Source organism: Hibiscus syriacus, unplaced genomic scaffold, assembly GCF_006381635.1.
Source record: "Hibiscus syriacus cultivar Baekdansim isolate YM2019G1 unplaced genomic scaffold, ASM638163v2 tig00112758_pilon, whole genome shotgun sequence".
In the NCBI taxonomy this organism is placed as follows: domain Eukaryota; kingdom Viridiplantae; phylum Streptophyta; class Magnoliopsida; order Malvales; family Malvaceae; genus Hibiscus; species Hibiscus syriacus.
In genome coordinates this window covers 14968-36698 of record NW_024063396.1, presented here as the reverse complement: position 1 = coordinate 36698, position 21731 = coordinate 14968, and the positions used below count along the sequence as shown (strand labels likewise).

The 21731-nt window shown below is 33.6% G+C and overlaps 1 protein-coding gene and 1 pseudogene across 4 annotated transcripts; both read right to left on the bottom strand.

The window, feature by feature from the left end:
* Positions 1 to 788: 788 nt before the first annotated feature.
* Positions 789 to 6075, bottom strand: LOC120183358 (CWF19-like protein 2). 4 transcript variants are annotated; one of them, XM_039188073.1, is made up of 12 exons: positions 5854 to 6075; positions 5705 to 5753; positions 5227 to 5617; positions 4983 to 5128; positions 4425 to 4628; positions 4155 to 4322; positions 3820 to 4028; positions 3642 to 3735; positions 3165 to 3244; positions 2499 to 2862; positions 1996 to 2208; positions 789 to 1154 (listed from the first exon to the last, which is right to left on the bottom strand). In XM_039188073.1, exons 2-12 carry the CDS (start codon positions 5747 to 5749, stop codon positions 825 to 827), a joined length of 2244 nt encoding a protein of 747 aa, XP_039044004.1. In that variant the 5' UTR covers positions 5750 to 5753; positions 5854 to 6075; the 3' UTR covers positions 789 to 824. The 4 variants fall into 4 exon arrangements, with proteins under 4 accessions (XP_039044004.1, XP_039044002.1, XP_039044003.1 ...); XM_039188071.1 differs by having other exon boundaries at positions 3642 to 4028; positions 5854 to 6074; XM_039188072.1 differs by having other exon boundaries at positions 3642 to 4028; positions 5705 to 5754; positions 5860 to 6074.
* A 6394-nt stretch (positions 6076 to 12469) lies between these two features.
* On the bottom strand, positions 12470 to 16620 carry LOC120183329 (annotated as a pseudogene).
* Positions 16621 to 21731: the final 5111 nt, after the last annotated feature.

The window sequence follows — 21731 nt, the reverse complement described above, 5'->3', positions numbered from 1 at the left end:
TGTCATTAAATTTTATCAAAATATAACAAAATGGTCATTAAACTTATCAAATTATAATAAAATGCTCTTTGAATTTATTAAATCTTTTACTATTTTATGGTGTGCAAAGATCATTTTATAACAACCCGACAAGTTTATTAACACTTTGTAATTTTTTAATAATCTGAAATAATATATGTTCATAATTTTTCTTAATCATTGACAATACACACCCTGCAGACGTATCCGTTCGAACTCAGACCTCAAAAAAGAGAATAACATTTCCTTTAATCACTTAAATCGCACGACATTTGTATACTTCACCCATTTTCCAAGGATTTGAAGCCATCGATACAGAGAATGCGGTGGGTTGGGGAATGCCTAGATTCAAGAAACACCCAAATGCCTCTAAACATTGGGTATGAACTATGTATTAAATTCCCCCTAATTTTTGGCACTTTTCTAGGATTTCAAACGATCAAAGAAATACTCAGCCTTGTAGCGTCACAGTAATTGAAGGCATGATCGGAAGTACAGAGGGGCACCCTATTTCATGTATGTAGAAAGTGGGTTTTTGGGGTCCGGAATAAAATTCTACGTGAAAATTCTTAATCTAAGGTGAAAAAAAAATCCAATAAAATATTTTGAATTTCTAAAATGAAATTTAAAGGACTTTTTTTGGATGTGTTGGTAGAATCTAAATTATATTACAAGAGTCGATATGAAGGAAAAAGTAGTACAAGAGTTGAGCTGAGAATTTAGGAAGAATACATGGAACACAAGTGATATTAAGCCTAAAAAAATAATCCAAACACAACGTAAATACACATGGTCGAGTTTTCAATCTAGTCGAGTTGTTTTGTCCAGTCAAAAGGTTCCCAGTCGCGAGTGAAATTCGCAACGGCCTGCTTCTGCTCCTCCACAGATTGGTGCCTCCGGCGCCGGTACATGTCCTCCTCTGCCAATTGTAGCATCCCTCTTATAACGTTGAGGCCAAGGCTACTCTTGAACTGGCTCTCATCGTCGATAACATGAACAAACCCTTTGTTTAGACCAAATTCCACATGGAAGTAGGGAAAATTTTTCGGGATCGAACCGCGCAATCCCTTCTCACTCGTGTCTATCAGCTTCTTTGCGTTGTGCTGGCTCCACTCATCTTCAGCTTCATCAATTGCCTGAAAAAAAAAACCTTGTTTTAGAATCACACGGAAAACAAATGCATTCGAACAATATATTATAACATGAAAATGTACAACTTATTGCTACTCAGCTAACTAGATCTTTAACCAACTTCATATGTCACGAACAACAGAAGGTTCTATCTCCGCCACCGGTGTTAATGTGAACTATTTTGGACACAAATGTTAATAGATAAAATGAAAGGGTAAAGCATACAAATAATCCCAGATTATAGGGCGCTGTTTTGTTGACTCTTCTAACTATTAAAGGTTACAAAATGATCCCATGACTATAGGATGTTATTTTGTTGAGTCCCTTGAATACTAGAACTTATAAAATGGTCATCCGACTATTCATATGTTTTAAACTTGTCATTTTCCGTTAAAAAATTGACGATTGTTTGAGCTAAAAGTTAACTTGAAGATTGTGATATGATAAAATCATATTTTAATAATGTTTACCGACACCACTGTTGTTTTCAAGCATTGACTCGACGATATAATGTTTCAAGCACTGGCTCAAAGACATAATATTTCAAGCACCGGCTCGACGACGCAATACAAACGGAGAGTCGATTCTCAAAATGCAACTCAAAAAGTTATGATATCAAATTTTATCCTATCTCAGTCAACGAATTAGCATCTAGCTCAGATGACATGCAATTTTTTAATAGAAAAAAACGAATTTGAAGTATATAAATAGTCTGGTGACTTTTTTGTTACTTTTAATAGTTAAATAACCATTTTGTAACTTTTGATAGTCAGGAGGCTCAACAAAACAACATCCTATAGTCGGGGAACTATTTGTTTAATTTACCCTAAATGAATAGAACCTTACCTTTTTAAAATACACAGGAGCCTGCTTTGCAATTTCCCGTGGCACCGGAATGCATTCAATCGTACAATGACGACGCTGTTGTGCCAATCCCATAACAGTTTCTAGGAAAACCATCTCCTTGTCTTGCTTGGCAAACATCATAATTAAGCATTTCTTGAAGTTGCGAATTTCATCCCACACATTGTTGTCGATTGTTCTCGTGGCCGACTCATGCTGTCAAGGGAAAAAGAGTTTGCATTCTGAATAAGGATACATCAAACAGTAAAGCAGAAGATATAGACTTGTTTTCGTCATTTGATCTATACATCCCATATAAACATATCAAAATCAACACTGTTTAGCTTAGGTGGCATGAAATGCAAATGGAAAGACCCTATTAATAATACTAAAATCTTTCAAAGCCATGAACTGTAGTTAAAAAGATCACATTTTATAACCAGTCTGATGCAGTTAACATTTAAGGACTAAAGCAAAGAGATATATGACGACACCATAGACAGTACCTGCATTGGTAAGATGCAGCAGTGACCTGGCACAACAGGCTGCCACTGTGGCAGCATCAAGTATGTGAAATTTGCTATAGCAACAACAAGATGCTTTGGTCTGTTGGGGTTCTCAAAGCAGAACAGACAGCGCTCTTGCTGAGTCAATATACGTCTAGCCAAATGATTGTTTCCAGAGACCTTCTGATTGCTTTCCCTGCCCTTCTTTTGGGATTTCCTGCTTGGACCATCTTCATAGTCGTATTCATCATCTGCCTGACCAGATAAACTGAATTTTTTGTTCTGCATTATTCTTTGGGCTAGATGCCTATCGGAATCATCATCATCCTTCCCTTTCCTAACCGATACATCATGAACTACAAATCTAGATAAAATACAAAAATTATTATCAGAAGAGAATAATTATTTGTAAGATGCAAAGGGAGAAAATGTAAAAGGATATTGAAATGGAAGTTAGAATGCAACGTTATAGAAGGGAATTCGTTTTTACTTTATTAAAAAAGTCACTGAAAAGAGAAACAAATCACTTTGCAATTTGCCAAGTTTGAAATACTGAATGATACTCTCTTAGAGAGCTATAAGCTCACTATATTAAGCTTATTTGAAACAGCAGTTTCAGAATTGGGAGTACCAAATTACCAATGAAATATAAAGATGAAAAATTACCTGCTTCTGTTGTCAACATTCTGCTGCATAGTGGCATGATCTCCAGTGCTCTGCTTAGCCTTCAAGTTCTCAACTTCCAGCTAATAAAAAAAAAACCACCAAAACAAATTACATTAACTATAGACAAACTTAAGCCCCATACTTGAAACTTTAAATAGGAGAGAAAAGAAATGTTCAAGTGCATAAGGTGTATATGGAAACAACTAAAACTTATGATCTTTTAGTTTAGTGTAAAGTTAAACAGGGTTTTAATACTTGGACAATAGGTTGTAGCATACCTCAACAAAAGGCTTTAACTACCTATATTTTCAAGATCCAGGAAACATTTGACCGTTATAATCTCAACATGTGATGATTTGCTTGAGATTATCTTTCTATTAATGCAATAACAAAACTTTGGAATTTATCGGTAAGCATTGGATCAATAGACTCCTCAATTAAATCAAAGTATTGTATGAAAGCAAAAAGTTGTCTTACCAGAAGTTTCTCAGCTTCTTCATGCTTTCCCTTCAACTGAAGCTGCAAAGCCTTAGCTGCCAATTGATTTATGCTCAAAGTTTCCTTTGAAATTGTAGTAGCTTCACAACGTTCTTTTGTCTCTGATGCTATAACTTTGGAATCCACATTTCCATCATCATTTGCATGTGAACCAGATGCAATAGTATCATTCCTCTGCTTACGAAGAAATTCTTGCATGAAATTTCCATCATCGGTAAACTTATTTGCAGTTGATGTAGCAACAGCATTTTTAGCAGGACTATCATGATGTTTTCGTTTTCCCCAGGATAATGAATCACGGACTTTTGGGGCCCTCATCTCAGAATGTCGAAGAGATACATCCCGCAGATAGTCTCGATTAGTGTTCTGGCAATCAAAACCATAATAAAGATTAGAACATCTGCTGTTCCTTGATTACTGGAGTGCAAGCACTACCTTTTTTTTATTTAAACTAACATATTGCGAAACCGAGCTAGGTGTCATTGCAAGTACCCTTTTAGAATTTCTTTCACTTTGATTGTCTGCAACATTTTGCTTCTCATCGTCTGGGCCCTGCTTTCTATTTCTTATGGCATGAAGATGGGCTCGAGGTGCAGCAGCTCTACGAGATTTTCCATACTCGGCCAATATATCAAGAGAACCCCAACGTTCTAGTACAACCTGTATAGTTTTGACAGTTGATTAATAAAGATTAATAAAGTATAGCACCCTTCCATGATACGAATTTTCCCTGAAGATTAATAGAGACCGCAGAAACATTACCTCCTCAATGCTTCGTCCTTCTCGAGCAGCTTGCTCTTCTGCACGCTTCAAAGATTTAAGTCTCCAACTAGCACCTCCATCCCCTACAACCGAAGAAGATAAAAGCCTGTCTACAGAAGCTCTCTTTTCATCTGCTTCCTCTGGATAACCAGTTCCATTATCTTTCAGATATGGATTCAACTCTCTAGGATGTGTTGTCTTTATCTGGCAAAAGTATATGTACTATTGTCACCTAAAGTTTCATGCACTCATAAAATAAAAAGGCAGAAGCTAAAGAATGCATAACCCATAAAAAATGAATCATAATATACATTCAAACTCGCTTCGAACACTCCTAAGTGGAACATAACTAAAGCAATTTTCAGAAATATACAAGAGAATGAAGCTTATCAAATCCTCATATAAAAAGTAGGAATTTTTTCTAAACACGAAAGGAACCGAAAAACTAATAAGATATTCTTTTACTTTAAAGTAAAAATGTATATCTCCGGCAGCAAGCATTTGTTAAATAAAATAAAAGGGAAAACAGACATCATAATAATAGTTCAAGTGTTGTACCTCCTTAGTAGGAGGCTCCTCAAGTTGTTCAACAGGCACTGAAGGATTCTTATCAGGCTTACATGCAGGTTTAAGCATCCACTCTAATCCAATTTCTTTCCTTTCAATCTCATTCTCTTTCAAAGAAGAATATTCTCTACCATCATCTGCAAACCAAAAGCAATTATAATAATAATAATAATTGATAAATGTCCCAGATGAACTAATAATCAATCATTCAAAACAAAAAATTGTCTTTCCCTACCCTTTTTCTTTCCGACTCCTGAATTTCGTCTTTGATCCTCTTCTTCGGATGAATATTCCTCTGATGCAGGAGAATATCGTTTCTTTTTACGCCTTGATCGTTTCTTAGACCTACCGCTGAGTTCATCACCTGAACTATCATTTCTAACCCTCTTATCCTTTCTCCTCTTCCTATGCCTCTTTTCATCTGAATCAGAACTCCCTTCGCTCTCGCTTTTGTCCGAATACTCCTCAGATGAATACCACTTCTTATTTCTTCTAGACCCTTTTCCTATTCTCTCAAGATCATCGTCAGAAGAACCACTATACCCTGAACTTTTCTTTTTCCTTTTATGCTTTTCCTTTTTACTACCATACTTTTTCTTCTTCGCGTCTGAGATCTCATCTTCTTCCTAGTACCAAATATGGAGAAACAAAAAATCAAATGAGCAAACTTCAATAATCAAAATAGCAGAAGAAAAAGAAATTGATGATTATACCTTATCAATCTGATCACGAGGTACAATCCTAACCCCAGAAAGCATTTTCCTACAGAATTAAGGAAAGTTTTAATTGAATTAATTTTTATGACATCATATATTGCTACCAAATTAGAGAAGTGTATTTTAAAAAAAATAAGCAAACTCACCGTAGCAAAGAGGAGGAAGACAGCGCCTGTGGTTAGGGTTTGGGCAGGGAGGTTGCAGCGGTTAATTTGGATTTTTGGCTTGTGTTTTGAAGAGGGGAGGGGGCGGGGTTGTATTCGTAGGATTTGGGGGATTCTAGCCAAGTGAAATTTAGTTCATATGTTGGAGGATAATGGCGGTCAAGAAGGCGAAGAGCGGTGGTTGTCTTGTTTCTCGCAGTGGATGGCGCTTCTATGTATTTGATGAAGTTTCTGCATTTATAGATCGTTTGGTTTTTGCAATATGACCATTTTTTAAGGTAATTTTTGAATGACAATTTTTTTTAAAGAAAGGAAGAGTTGTAATGTTGAACTGTCCGTCCAGCTCAGTTGGTAGAGTACAAGGTTTTTAATTTTGGGGTCGTGGGATCGAGTCTCATGGTGGGCAATTCATAATTCTGACTGCAGGAGGTCTTCTACGAAAGCTGCTCTCAACTCAATGTTGGGGACAGCCTACTACCCTATCTCCCCTTACCCCATTACATATCAAGGAGTGATTCATCCATTATTTGTTTCTAAGATCAACTCTAACGTATCACTGAAGTGGCTGTAATCTCCATTTTGGAGAAGAATTTTAACTCTCGCCCATCGTCATTTTAATGTTGGATTGCGATTTGGTGACAGTTACAGTTGCACGTTACAATTGGCGTTGCACTGTAGTTGCGTTATATTTTTTTTTGGGTTTGAAAATTTGTGTAACTTTGTTTTGAGGAAGAAATAGGTGGTTTTGAGGAAAAAAGAGAGAAAAATGTTTTTTTTGAGGAAGTTCAAAGGAAAAGGAAAAGAGTGTGGTTGTTATTCTGCAAATTTTTCTGAGGTTAGAAGAAGAAGAACAAAGAAGAAAGAATTTTAAAGCAGACGTGGTAAACGTATGTGTTTATTTCTTGGGTAAAGTTCAAAATCGATCACTGAACTATTCTACAATAATATTTTGATCAGTTAACTTTTAAAAGTTATAAAATAAATATTAAACTTGTAATTACATGGAACACAAATAAAAAATAGTTTTCAAACGAGAAGAATATGAATGAATCCCAACTCGAAACTTCTCATTCATACTGAACGGTAATTTAATGAATTTTATTTTATTTTATATTTGCAAAATCAATATTATAATAGTTAAATATTGTGAATAAAGTAGAGTTTGTGGTAATGTAGAGATAGTGTTGGAGATGAATTATTGTTTCATCTTTAGAGTAGAGATAGAGATGCTGTAGAGTAGAGATGAGGGCTGGAGATGGCCTAAGACTGAAATTCATTCAATTTTATGATGTCACTTGGCAAAGAAAACGGGAGAAGGTTGAACTCTTTTCTCATATCTCATTTTTTTTTACAAAGTTGTCTTCTTCTTTTCAAACTTCAGCTTCTCTCTTGTGGATTGGGCAAAAGTAATAGTTAGGGATAGGCATAGGTCAGGTTGGGTTGGATTTTTGATCCACCCGACTCGAGAACAATAAGTCCTCCACTTGAGATCTGACCCGTATGAAACAAGATTTTATCTGACCTGAAATAATAAAAAATATCATTTTATTCAATAAAAATAGTGACTTAATTGAAAAAAATAATATATAGAGAGGTATTATTGTAATTATACCTAAATATATAAGGTAAAATTATATATTTTTTCGGGTCGGGTCGGGTATTTTTCACCCTAAACCCGACCCGACCCGAACATTACATTTAAAAAACCTAACCCGAACCCGAATTTTTTTTTAAAAAAAACCCAATCGTGTTAGAACCCATCGGATTCGGGTGCCATACCCATCCATAGTAATAGTTTTGAGATCATTTCTTCCCTATTTCAATATTGTAAGGTAAATAGTGGAATCCTTGCCTCTTAAGCTTCCATTCAAGCTTTATCCCTCAAGTTTTGACCATGAAACGCCATAGTTGGGGGTTTAGAGAGGTTTTAGCAAATCTGATAAAACCAACTTATTATTTGGTAAATGGAACCTTTAGGAAGTCAATTATCTTCTTATTGAGTTTATAAACAAGTTATTAATTCGTTCCTTGTTCTTTGATTACTGAAAAAGGTGAGAGAAAGCTCCAAAGGCAAAGGCAAATATAAGCTTCTTCTTTGGTGAGCTTAGAGTGTTTTCTTACAGCTTAGGAGTAAGGTAACACACTTCTAACTCATCTATACCATATGTAGATCATTCTATTATAATTGCTAAGCTTGTATAAGTGCATGGAGCGTATAAGTGCATTTGGATTTAAATATGATTATTGATGAATTATATGTTATTAAAGCATGAAAATGACTTACCATGATCCATTCTAACTCACATAAGCTTCACATAGTGTTTAAGGGCCTTAAAAGGACTTAGGGGTTTAGTGAGGTGTCAAACTCGTGTAAAAACGTAGTATTTCTGGGTTTAGATATTAGTACTAGATGAACAAAATTGATAATGTTCGTCAGACTGTAAAAAACTAAGGGTTTTTAATTGGGTAGTGTCAATACTCTGTTCATAGAGTATTTGTACTGCTCTTAGGGTATCAATATTAAGGATTTAGGTATTAGTACCATCGTTAGATTGCAAATTCCAATAGCCGATTTTGGTATTAGTACTCGAACAATAACGATACCCTCTAAAGAAGAAGTATCGATACTATAAATAGGAGTATCAATACTACGTTAATTTTCCAAACTTTGAATCCAAATTTGGTATCGACGCCCAAGGAGGGAAGTATCGATGCTCCATACAGTAGTATCGATACTATTAGTCTTTCTCAAAACATCAAATATATGATTGGTATCAGTACCAGGGGAGAGTACTAATACCCAAGAATTGGTATCGATACTGAATGGCTTAGTATCAGTACCATCAGACTAAAATAGAAAAAAAATCTAAGTTCGATATAAGGACTTGAGAGGGATTCAAGGATCAACATAATTACTCAATAAATATTATATGTGGAAACGTCAAAGAATTTGTAATATGTATAAGAACATTACGAAGAATAATGCCATAAAAATTCCATTGTTTAACGCTCAAGAAACGATAAGGACACTTGAGTTACTTGCATGTACACGCCAATTGGGTGTAGACCTTGATGCTAAGTGACCCTGGAGGCATCTCAATATTGAGATACTTTTAAGCTAGTTGGGTGTAGACCTTGATGCTAAGTGACCCTGGAGGCATCTCAAGGAGTAGACTAACAGGACGTAGGCTCTGATGTTAAGTGACCCCATAAGCGTCCTAGGTATTGGGCAATGAGAGCCTTTCTAGATGAAGGTTTCAATGCTAAGAGACTTGGGTCTTATCTTGGGTATCTTGTGTAGGATAGAGGGTGTGAGTCCCGAGATGTTAAGTGACCCTCCTACTACACCATGATACCTACCCATGTTTGTGTGTTAATGTTCTTATATGTTCATGACTATACTTGCTCACACGCTTATGTAACAAATGCATATAGTATAGTAAAGTTATTTGTGTGAGATCGAGCTTGTGAGCTCAATGTTGGGAATGTGTTTTCGTCCGTAGGTTCTTAGGAGGACAGATCGAGGAACTTATCGCCAGTACGAGTTTCCAGTGTGGGTTTAATGATCAGAGTACATCTTGGATATTTTTGGTGGTCATGTACTTTTCACCTTATATGTATTTGAGTCATAACTCTATTTTGAATATACTTCTTTTATTTTGGGATGTAATTTTAGGAGCTCTTCACATTTGTAGACTGAGTATACTATGTTTTGAACTATGATTTTGAATTTATGAATATGATACATGTTTCAGAAAAAATGGTTAGTTACTTTGTTGGTTTCATATGACACATTGACCCTTCGAATTTTGGGTAGAATCGAATTAGGTTGCTATAATATAAATCTAAGGGAAATGGATAGTAAGTTTAATCTAAATAGTAATTATCTAAGCTTGGGGTGAAGATATAAAAATCTATTAACGAAATTCTTCACATAACAAGATGCCCAATGCAACGATGAGACAAATCTCAAAATCCTTAGTAATTAATCAAATTTAAAGAATTTTTTTATAGAATAGAGGAAAATATGAAGAACGAACCCAAATAAATTTGGTAAGAAATTGAAAGAATTTTACATAATAAGAATGAACAGAGAAAAGAAAGACAAGCATAGAAAATAAAAAAGTACAGAGAATGAAAGTCAACAAGAAATCTAAAACAATAAGAAATTTTCTTATCTTAATCACTATCTCCGATGGAATGATTTTGATATTTAGTAAGGGAGATCAATAAAGCATGATAGTTTTGGGTAACTTTGGGTTGAAGAGAGACTATAAAATAAGATTAAAAACTAGAAAAAGAAGGTAGCTGTAAGAACACTTTACATAATGTTTTCCTTGAGAAAAGAAAAGATTACAAACTCACTCCAAATCTAAGACCCCATCAAATTTTCCTCGAATCAATTATTATATCAGACACCATTCAAATTTGTAGACAAGCTCTATTGTTTACCTATATCTTCAGTATTGAAAAGTAAAGCCAACTTTCGGTGGAATTGTTGGCCACTTTCGGTGGAAAAGCAATCGAAATTGTCAAAATTAGGCGCATGAAATTGTTGAATTTCATGGATGGTAAAATCTTAATTTTAGTTATTGTAATTTAGGGTATTTACAAATTAGTCCTTAAGCTTCAACTATAAATACCCTAGCTCATTTAGCTTCAAAACCATCTCAAAGCATTCTAGCTTTCTTCCAATACTAGAGAATTTAGAGAGTCTCTTAAGAGTTGTTTTCTCATTTTTATCAAGAGAGAATTATCATTGTTTTCTCCTTGTTAGATCGAGAAAAGTTGTAATTCATATTTTCTCATAGTGAAATTCTTCTACCGTTGCCCGTGGTTTTTACCCCTATATTATTTAGGGGTTTTTCACGTAAATTTTGTGTCTCTTTTATCTTTATTTTTATTTTAACAAAATTATCAATTGCGATTTTGCTCTATCCGATAGCCTTCTTCCGCAACAATTGGTATCCGAGCCAGATTAGAGTGTGTAATATCTGCTTATTGTCTTTGTGGTTACCACCAAAAGGTAGATCCTCCAACATAATAAAGTAAGAAGTTATTACCCATTCTTTGAAGGTTCCAGAGAACTATTCACGATAGTGAAATAGTGGGAGCTATCCGTAAAAGAAGCTATGACAACGAAATTTGATATTGAAAAATTCAATGGGAGAAATTTCTCATTGTGGAAATTGAAGATGAAGGCCATCCTGAGGAAAGACGGTTGTCTAGCATCTATCAGTGAAAGGTCGGTGGATTTCACAGATGACAACAAATAGATCAAAATGGATGGGAATGCTATGGCAAACTTTCATCTAGCATTAGCAGATGAAGTATTGTCAAGCATCGAGGAGAAGAAGGCAACTAAGGAGATATGAGATCATCTCACCAAATTGTATAAGGTCACATCGATGCACAATAAAATTTTACTTAAGAGGAAATTGTACACTCTCCATATGTCAGAATCTACTTCAGTAACGGAGCACTTAAACACACTGAACACGTTATTTTCTCAGCCTACATCCTTAAGATGTACAATAGGAGAACAAGAATATGCTAAACTTCTACTTCAAAGTCTACCTGATTCGTATGATCAACACATCATCAACTTGACAAACAGTAATGTCACCAGTCTAGTCTTCGATGACGTTGCAGCTGTTGTTCTCCAAGAAGAAAATCGGCGCAAGAACAAGGAAGACAGACAAGTAAATATGCAACAAGCAGAAGCGTTAACAACGATGAGAGGGATATCAACAGAACGTGGCCAAAGCAGCAGTCACAAACATGGTAGATCAAAGTCGAGGAGCAAAAAAAATTTAAAGTGCTACAACTGTGGAAAGAATGGTCACTCAAAGAAGGATTGTTGGAGTCTAAATAAAAACTCCAACCCACAAGGCAATACCGCAAACACTTCAGATGATGGAGATGCTCTATGTTGTGAAGCATCAACCACCGTAGAAGGCAGAAAAAGATTTGCAGATATATGACTCATTGATTCGGGAGCAACATATCACATGACCTCAAGAAGAGAATGGTTTCATCATTATGAACCTGTCTCAGGAGGATCTGTGTATAGTTGCAATGATCACGCCTTAGAGATCGTTGGCGCGGGAACCATCAAATTGAAGATGTATGATGAAACGATTAAAGTTGTCCGAGATGTGCGACACGTGAAAGGCCTAAAGAAAAATTAATTATCCTACAGATTGTTGGATAATAATGCAAGCAAGATTGAAACACAGAAAGGAATCATGAAGGTATTCCGTGGAGCGCTCGTGGTGATGAAAGGCTAAAAGATAGCAGCAAAGACCATCCTAAAGCATTCTAGCTTTCTTCCAATACTAGAGAATTTAGAGAGTTTCTTGAGAGTTGTTTTCTCCTTTTTATCAAGAGAGAATTATTATTGTTTTCTCCTTGTTAGATCGAGAGAAGTTGTAATTCTTATTTTCTCATAATGAAATTCTTCTACCGTTACCCGTGGTTTTTACCCTATATTATTTAGGGGTTTTCCACGTAAATTTTGTCTCTTTTATCTTCATTTTTATTTTCTCAAATTATCAGTTGCGATTTTGCTCTATCCGATAGCCGTCTTTCGCAACATTCAGTGCCCATTCGAAGGTCGAAATATGGCATAGTCATCAATGTCACATGCCATATTCTGATACTCTGGGCTGTAGTATGGTTAACTTCCACCATCTCCATTCGTCATGCCATATAAAGACAGATCGGCGGATGACATTTTCCACTGGGTTGGGACCAGTCCATCAATTTGTTGGACACCGGCATAAGGTAGGGGGCTAGCTTGTGGAATAAACTCCCTCAGTGTATCGAAATGGTTGCTCGCGGAACTACTATAACCTCGTTTGAATCTGCCACAGTGGTAACCCCGTACTCGCTCAAACCTGCATGAGACACTCAAGATCCCGTTTCACCTGACAAGCCAAAATTGGATGGAAAAGAAAATTGCTGATTTAATAAATGTGACCCATTTCTAAGTGTAGGGAAGCATGTTCCTGCCCCATCAACATTGTGTTCCTCATCAAGCAACTCATTGATGATGTCAAGATGTGGAAACTCATCTGCCAACACACCTTGGGTCTGGCGCCTGGAAGTACAGGATGGAAACTCCATTGATGTCAAGTGTTCCCTGGATCCATCATGCACAGACTTGTACAAAACAAGATTTTCAATCTCACCAAGTAAAGAAGGATCGGAGTGCATGCTTCTAGTGCTACCCCTACGAAACCTCTCCATCGAATGGGGAACATCACGAAAGGCTTCCTCAATTACCATGTCTAATGGAAGGCCTGATTGGATAGAATCTCTCTCCATCCTCTCAGAACTCTAGGGCATATACATTGGAGTAGAAACAAAGGCAGGCGATTGCTAGTATATTGGTGATGGGTTGACTGCTGAGCTAGGGGAGTTGGAATGAGTAAAACCAGCTGAACTAGAAACAACATTATGGTTACTTATTATAGCATTTCTATAACATTGAGGAACATAAATAGCCTCTGGGGATGGATCATGACCTAAACGGCCAACAACATTAACTGATCGAGCAAGTAAAGGCGTTGTTTGAACCATAGAAATAAAAGGAGCAGTATGCCTAGTACAAGGAATTAGAGGAGCACTGGAGGGCCTTGACATCACAGGGAGTTGTGGGGTTGTAGGTTTTTCAGTTGATTTCAGAGTTGCAGCCTTCTGAGTCTCTGATTTTAATACACTAGCTATTTGGACCGATATACTTGAAGATGCAGGTTGACCACTATGTTGCATGCAGTTTGATGAAGTCTTCCTAACCGGCAGAGAATCTACTCTACCTGCACTCTTGTACTCTGACCTATACTGAACGGATGGCAGATTTCTGGGAGGGCTTCTTAGAGAGGATGGTATAGGAGCCATGTTCTCTTTAGGTCTTTCTAAATCAACTGAATCTTGGGCACTTGGTTTCTTTTGTAACAAAACTTCTTCCTGAATCACATTGAGAATATAAATGTCAATCATAAAAATACAACTTTTGTAATGGCAGAAATACTCACTGAGATGGAACATAAATATACACCACCTTCCAAATAGTATCCTGCTCGGCCCAATTTTCTGATCTGACAAGGAACCAGCAGGCTCGAACTCCAACTCACCAGCCTTACTACTTTCAGAAACATCATTTTGATGCCCTGAATCTAATGCCGGACAAGGCTGATTATCAGATTCTGTAGTCCAACTACTGCAATCGCTTACTGTTTTACTTCCCTGGTTCCTTCCTCTACAAATTTGAAGACCCGGATGAGATAAATACCTTGTCTTATCATCTAGAAGAAATGAAATAAACCTAAGCAATACTTTACCTGCTCAGTGATTGTTTATTGTGGTTTGAAAACGAGTTCCCTTTATAGGTAACACTCATTACCACTGATGGTACTGAGTCTGTCGAACACGTCGATGAACTATCATCCATTATAGAGGGGCTCCTCTTATCAGCTACTCCATTCTGTACACATGACAGTCCACTTATTCCACTGGTACAGACTTCTGCAGGAGGATGAATTTCTGATGTATTTGTATCCCAATTAACAGGACTAGCATCTCTGTCTTCTGAGTCTGGCTGAAGAACGTCCGTGGCAGCATCAACTGAATCAGAAACATCACACAGAACATCAACCATTACAGGCACTAGCGTCAGCTCCACCATCACGGAGGCTTCATTTTCATCATTGTGGTGGTCCTCTTGGTGTTTCTCCCGTGCTGCCACAATAGCCTTCTCCTCCCTCCCCTTATATTTGCTTTTCCGATTATTCCGTTTTTGCCTAGACTGCAGTATGTAAGCATTGGAAATGCATCGTATTCAGAAAAGAACTTTACAAAATGTAGACACCTATTTTATTAAAAGATATAACTAGCAAGAGTTTCTCTCCTAAGGGGACTTTTCCACCACCATATCTTTTAAATCAACAATTACACCAACAAACGTGCAACAACCGGGCAATGAGTCTAGTTACATTAAGATTCTATTGTTGATAGGATTCTAAGAATAGTTAGGTTTTTTTCACTATAAATACATGTAATCCTCCCCATTTGTAAGACACGGATTGTGATACGAAATACAAGCAGAAATTACGAGCAATCTTAGAGTGAAATTAGAGTTTTTTTTGTTGTTGCAAATTTTCGAAGAGAAATACAAGGTAAATATAGTATCTTTTTCGAGTTTATGCTTGCATGCTTGTGTCTTGTTACATTTTGTATTCGAAAAATACCAAAGAAAACGATTTTTTTTTGCCGATGAACAGGGGCATTTTTCGAGATCTATTTTTATAGATTTAGCCCCTGAGGCTTCTTTTCTTGAAAAAATACTTTGATTTTCGGAATGGGTGTGAAAAAGGGTAATCTCACTCTTAGTCCCCTCTGTTTTTTAAAGTATTTAATTGCCCCCCAAAATCAATGTTTTCTCTTCAAAATTGGACCTTCACGTTTCGATTCTTTTGATTTAGTCACTTTTTGAAATCCAACTTTTTTCCCTCATTTTATTTATTATATTTTTATTATATTTATTTACTTTCACGTTATTATATACACATTTTTTTATGTTTACTATTTTTTATTATTATTTTCTCATGTATATATATATTTTTATTTATTTTGTCTTCCTAGTGTTTATTACACATGTATATATATTTTTCTCTTTTCTTACCTTTATTTATTTTATTAATAATATTAGTATATATATATATATATATATATATATATATATATATATATATATTTAAGTATACTTTTCTTTTCATTTAAATATTTCTCTATTTTTGTTTCGAATTATTTATATTATATTAAAATTTTTCTTATATATATATATATTATGTCATTATTTATATGTATAAGTAGATATTTTTTGTTATTATATTTTGTTCTATATGTTTCTATATATATTTCTTATTTTTCTATTATTATTTTTATTTAATACTATGTACATCTTCATTTTTGTTGTGTTTTATCTTTTTTTTTATCTAACGTGTTTCTTGACTTTTCAAGGGTGTTTTTTAAAACAATCAGAGGTAAGTAATCAAGGTCAAATTTTACCTTTTAATTTAAACTTACAATTTTCTTAATTTAAAACAACTGGAAATTACGTAGTACCGAAAGGGCGGTTCAAGGGTGCTAATCCTTCCTTAATCGTAACCGACTCCCGAATCCGACATATCTTTGGTAAGACGCAGATCAGGTAAGATATAAGGTATCCGATTAACCTATTTTTTTTTAAATAAATAATCGGTGGCGACTCCAATCACATTTTTCAAGTCGAAGCTCAATTCCGGGGCCCAACCGAAAGACGGTTGCGACACAAAATTAATCTCCACGATCTTATCTTTTTTTCAAAATGGAATATATATATACATATATGAACATCACACACACACACTTCAAATTGCTTCCAAAGTAAATTAGGGAATGTTTCAGATAATAACCAAATAAAATAATTTGAATATGCAAAACATTATTTTATTAGATTAGGTTCGCTCAGGTGGTCCATGGAGAGTATATCAGGATATTGCCAAGATTCTATCATGCCATAAACGAGGATTATACCTGTTTTTTCTTTGATTTTTTCTCCTTTTCAGATTGTGCTCGTTTAGCCTTCTGCTCGCTTTCAGCCATCCAGGCAGCTTCTTCTTCACGAATGAGTTCTTCTTGCATTTTCAAAGCAACAGCTTCCTGATAGGCAACTTCAATCTTGTTGCTGTATGTAATCACAAAAAATTAGGGCATCTATGGGTACCAATAAGCATCACTATCATTCAGTAATATCCTACAGAGATGGCTGAAAAGAAGTTCGAAACACTGAAAAATAAGAATCAAAGCTTTCCATTAAGCTGACAGAAAAAGTCATATAAAGGAGTACAAAATCAAGTGTAACTGCGCATTACCACCAAAATTTGTGCACATAAACGTCCATCAGAAACAAGACAATGCCCTATTTCTAGAACAAATATATTTAGCTGGTAGGAACACACTTTTGTTCTATACTATCTCGGATAGAGTTCTCATGTCAACTGGACACATCATGCAGATATACAGATGCATTATGTAAGAGAATGCGAATGCAAATCCCAAAGTCCCAATGAAGAAATTTCAGCCTTCATTTAGTACACAATTCTAAAATTTGCAATTTTCAAAGAAAACGTCTAGGAAAAACAGAGAGAGGTCCATTTTAATCACAAAATATCAGATGCATATTAATAATTTTTTTAATATTTATTATTAGAGACTTGTTTTAATAATTTATTTTTTTTCTAATATTAGTAAAGTGTATAATTTTTTGCCAATATTTTTTTTTAACATTTGTTAGTAAAGGCTCAATTTTTTCAATACTTATTATCAAGAGTCTAATTTTTTTAATATTTATTATTAGGGGCACACTTTTAAAATTCAATTTTTTCTAGTATTTATTTGTTGTTATGAATCTAATTTTTTTCATTATTTTTTATTGGAAGTTCAATTTTTTAATATTTGTTATTATGATCATACTCTTAAAATTTATTTTTTTTTGATATTTGTTATTAGGGACTCATTTTTTCCTATACTTAATATTATGAAGGTACCCTTACAAATTATTTTTTGACACTTATTATTATGAACAATTATTTAATAATGGTATGTAATCACAACAATGAATGTTATGCAGTTGTAACGACATTGTCAAAAACTGCGATATCAACAATTGTTATGTCCACAATAGTATATGTTATTAAAAATACATAACCACAATATCATTTGTTATGTTCACAATAATGATAAACAAAATGCGATTGAAGACACAAATACAAATTATAATTTAAATATTTGATTAAGATCTAAATTTTTAGTTTCCCAGGGCGACAAAATTCTCATAAGCGGGTTTGATGAATCAAAATAATTTTGGGTAATAAATAAACGAATGTTAGCATTAAGAAAAGGGCAAATAGGTTTGTTTGATTTCTAAATTTTCATTTTCATTTTTAAAAAAATTCTTCTTTTTATTTTTATTTTTGAAGATTAAAAAATGTTTTATAATTAGAAATAAAAATATATAATACATAAAGAAATTTTTCTGTTAACAAAAATATGAGATATAACTTTGTATTTTATTTATATTTATATGAATTTGAAGTAAAATTATAAGTTTGATATTTAAGAGTTGCTTAAAAAAGAATATTTTACATTTATTTTGAATCACCTTAAAATTATTAAGTTAACATTTCATTGTTTATATTTTTCAATTTATAAATAATTTTTAAATAATAAAAATTGTTATTTTAAATTGTTATTTATTTTTATTTAAAAACATTTTCAAAATTTTTAATTAAATAAATTTGCTTCAGTATTTTTATTTTTTTAAAAATAATTTCTGTTTCTTAGAATCAAACGGAACTTAATATTTAAGAGTTTCGTTTTAAAAGTTGAATTTCAATTCTGGATTTTGCATCTAATAGTACTATTCAATAAAAAAGAAAGAAAGAAAGGAGTGGGATTTATTTATATTAGGGTCGGCAGACGTTTGCCTTAAATTGCGATTCTCATTTTAAATTGGTCCGCAAACATTTGAATATTTCAAATTATCCCCAAACTATGATACTCATTCTATATTCATCCTCAAACATTTAAACATTCCAATAACATCTCTCAAGATTGTTCAAAAGTTTGGGAACGGAATTGGAATATTCAAACTTTTAGGGAGTAATTTAGATTGAGCTTCACAGTTTAGGAATAAATGTGGAATATTCAAAAGTTTGGGGACCAATTCATAATTAGAGTCACAATTTAAGGATGAAGTAAGAATGTCCAAAAGTTTAGGGACTAATTTAGAATAAGAGTTATTGTTTGGTGATGTAGAATACAACTAACTCTTAATTGTAATTACAATTCCTAAACTAAAACCAGTTGTTTTAAGGAAAGGGTAAAAAATTAAAGTGTCTCAAATTTAGCATACACCAAAAGACATAAGTGATATCGTCAGAATGCAAATAAAATTAATTAAAATGAGTTAACGTCAATTTATTCTTTTTTCCCCTCTCGTCTAGTTGGAGATAGCTTTGCATATATGAATCACATCAAAGCGTGTGGATATAAGAAGACATGGCCCTCGATGTGAACCCTTCCTCCTTCCATCTGATGAAGCACGCCGTTACGTCATGCATGACATGAATCCTTCCAATGAAGGGTTTATGATATTTTCCCAATATTTTCATAATTTAGGATGAGTTCCTTTTTTATGCATGGCGAATCAGAGACATAGCCAAGGCAGCCAGCAGTATCCTTTCCCTGTTTTAATGGTCGAAATGTGTTTTAGCTCCTCCAAAAATATAAGAATTCAATTCAATCCCTATGAACTCTTAGTTATGTGACTAATTTTCATTTTTTGACTTCTCTTATAAATTTTAATAATTTAATTTCAGTCATTTTAACATAATTTTTTCTTGCTTTGGCCTCTTAAAGACTTTAAATTTTATCTTGTCCCCGAGATAAAATTTCTTGCTTCGTCACTACGGTCAACGTGTACGAATTATTTTAACAATGAATCACACCCTAGCGCTCATTAAAAGCTCCTTAAAATACAATGCCTGAAAAAATAATTTAAGATGAATTCTTATTTGGTGCACGGCCAATGTAGAGGCACAGTTCACTATAAGTGTATTTAAGATAATTCTTACGAGTAGATATGTACTGATATATCTTCATATTTTCAATGACTTAAGTTATTGCATGCGAATCACCGAACTTTAAATTCTCAAATAACGTAGGTATTTTCTTTATTTTTTTATTGATAATTTGTTTTTATTCCCAAAAATTTTATAAATTCGTCTCCTAAAGTTTTACTAACTTTATTTCATAATATAAAATCTTATGTCGGTCCCTATATTAGATAGTACATGAATACTTCATAGAGATAAATTTGAAATATGGAAAATATGCCCCTTTACTCAATAATTCATAGAAGGGAATCTAAATAGGGTAAAAGGAGGAGGCCATGGAACCCCACTTTCCTTTGGTTTAAGAACTCTGATAATTTTAGCTCGCCCTTCAAACCCTACGTGAAAATAATATCAAACTATACGCGGTTTCATGATAGCATTTGTTTCTCATCATTTGTATTCACGTGTTGTTGACTTTAGTTTTTCTCTTCAACTATAAATGTTTTATGCAAGAAGTATATTTTTACAATGTGAAGCTCAAAGGTTTATTTAGGTTTCCCATCATCCTTCACGATAGTATCATATTACAAATAGAAATATTGTACCAAAAATATATAAAATATCCTTCAAAGTCTCTTTGTAAGAGTATGTGTGAATGAGAGATTATATTATAAGGTAAACTACAAGTTTAGCACCTAAACTATTATTTTTGTTACATTTTGGTATCTAAACTTATATGTATGTATGTATGTATGTATGTATGTATGTATGTATGTATGTATGTATGTATGTATGTATGTATGTATGTATGTATGTATGTATGTATGTATGTATGTATGTATGTATGTATGTATGTATGTATGTAGTATGTATGTATGTATGTATGTATGTATGTATGTATGTATGTATGTATGTATGTATGTATGTATGTATGTATGTATGTATGTATGTATGTATGTATGTATGTATGTATGTATGTATGTATGTATGTATGTATGTATGTATGTATGTATGTATGTATGTATGTATGTATGTATGTATGTATGTATGTATGTATGTATGTATGTATGTATGTATGTATGTATGTATGTATGTATGTATGTATGTATGTATGTATGTATGTATGTATGTATGTATGTATGTATGTATGTATGTATGTATGTATGTATGTATGTATGTATGTATGTATGTATGTATGTATGTATGTATGTATGTATGTATGTATGTATGTATATGTATGTATGTATGTATGTATATATGTATGATGTATGTATGTATGTATGTATGTATGTATGTATGTATGTATGTATGTATGTATGTATGTATGTATGTATGTATGTATGTATGTATGTATGTATGTATGTATGTATGTATGTATGTATGTATGTATGTAGTATGTATGTATGTATGTAGTATGTATGTATGTATGTATGTATGTATGTATGTATGTATGTATGTATGTATGTATGTATGTATGTATGTATGTATGTATGTATGTATGTATGTATGTATGTATGTATGTATGTATGTATGTATGTATGTATGTATGTATGTATGTATGTATGTATGTATGTATGTATGTATTTTTTTTACACTTGCCCATTACCTTCCTCCATTAACTTAACGTTAGGTATGATTTTGAAAAGAAAATAAATTGGGTATCAAAATGGAATAAAAGTGATAGTAAGAATACTAAATGTGCAGTTTATCCTATTTTATATTACGAAGTAAAATAAGAGAAAATGGATCCATCATAAAGCCGACTCAAGGGAAAAATCCTAATTCATAGAAGGGAATCTAAATAGGGTAAAAGGAGGAGGCCATGGAACCCCACTTTCCTTTGGTTTAAGAACTCTGATAATTTTAGCTCGCCCTTCAAACCCTACGTGAAAATAATATCAAACTATACGCGGTTTCATGATAGCATTTGTTTCTCATCATTTGTATTCACGTGTTGTTGACTTTAGTTTTTCTCTTCAACTATAAATGTTTTATGCAAGAAGTATATTTTTACAATGTGAAGCTCAAAGGTTTATTTAGGTTTCCCATCATCCTTCACGATAGTATCATATTACAAATAGAAATATTGTACCAAAAATTATAATATAAAATATCCTTCAAAGTCTCTTTGTAAGAGTATGTGTGAATGAGAGATTATATTATAAGGTAAACTACAAGTTTAGCACCTAAACTATTATT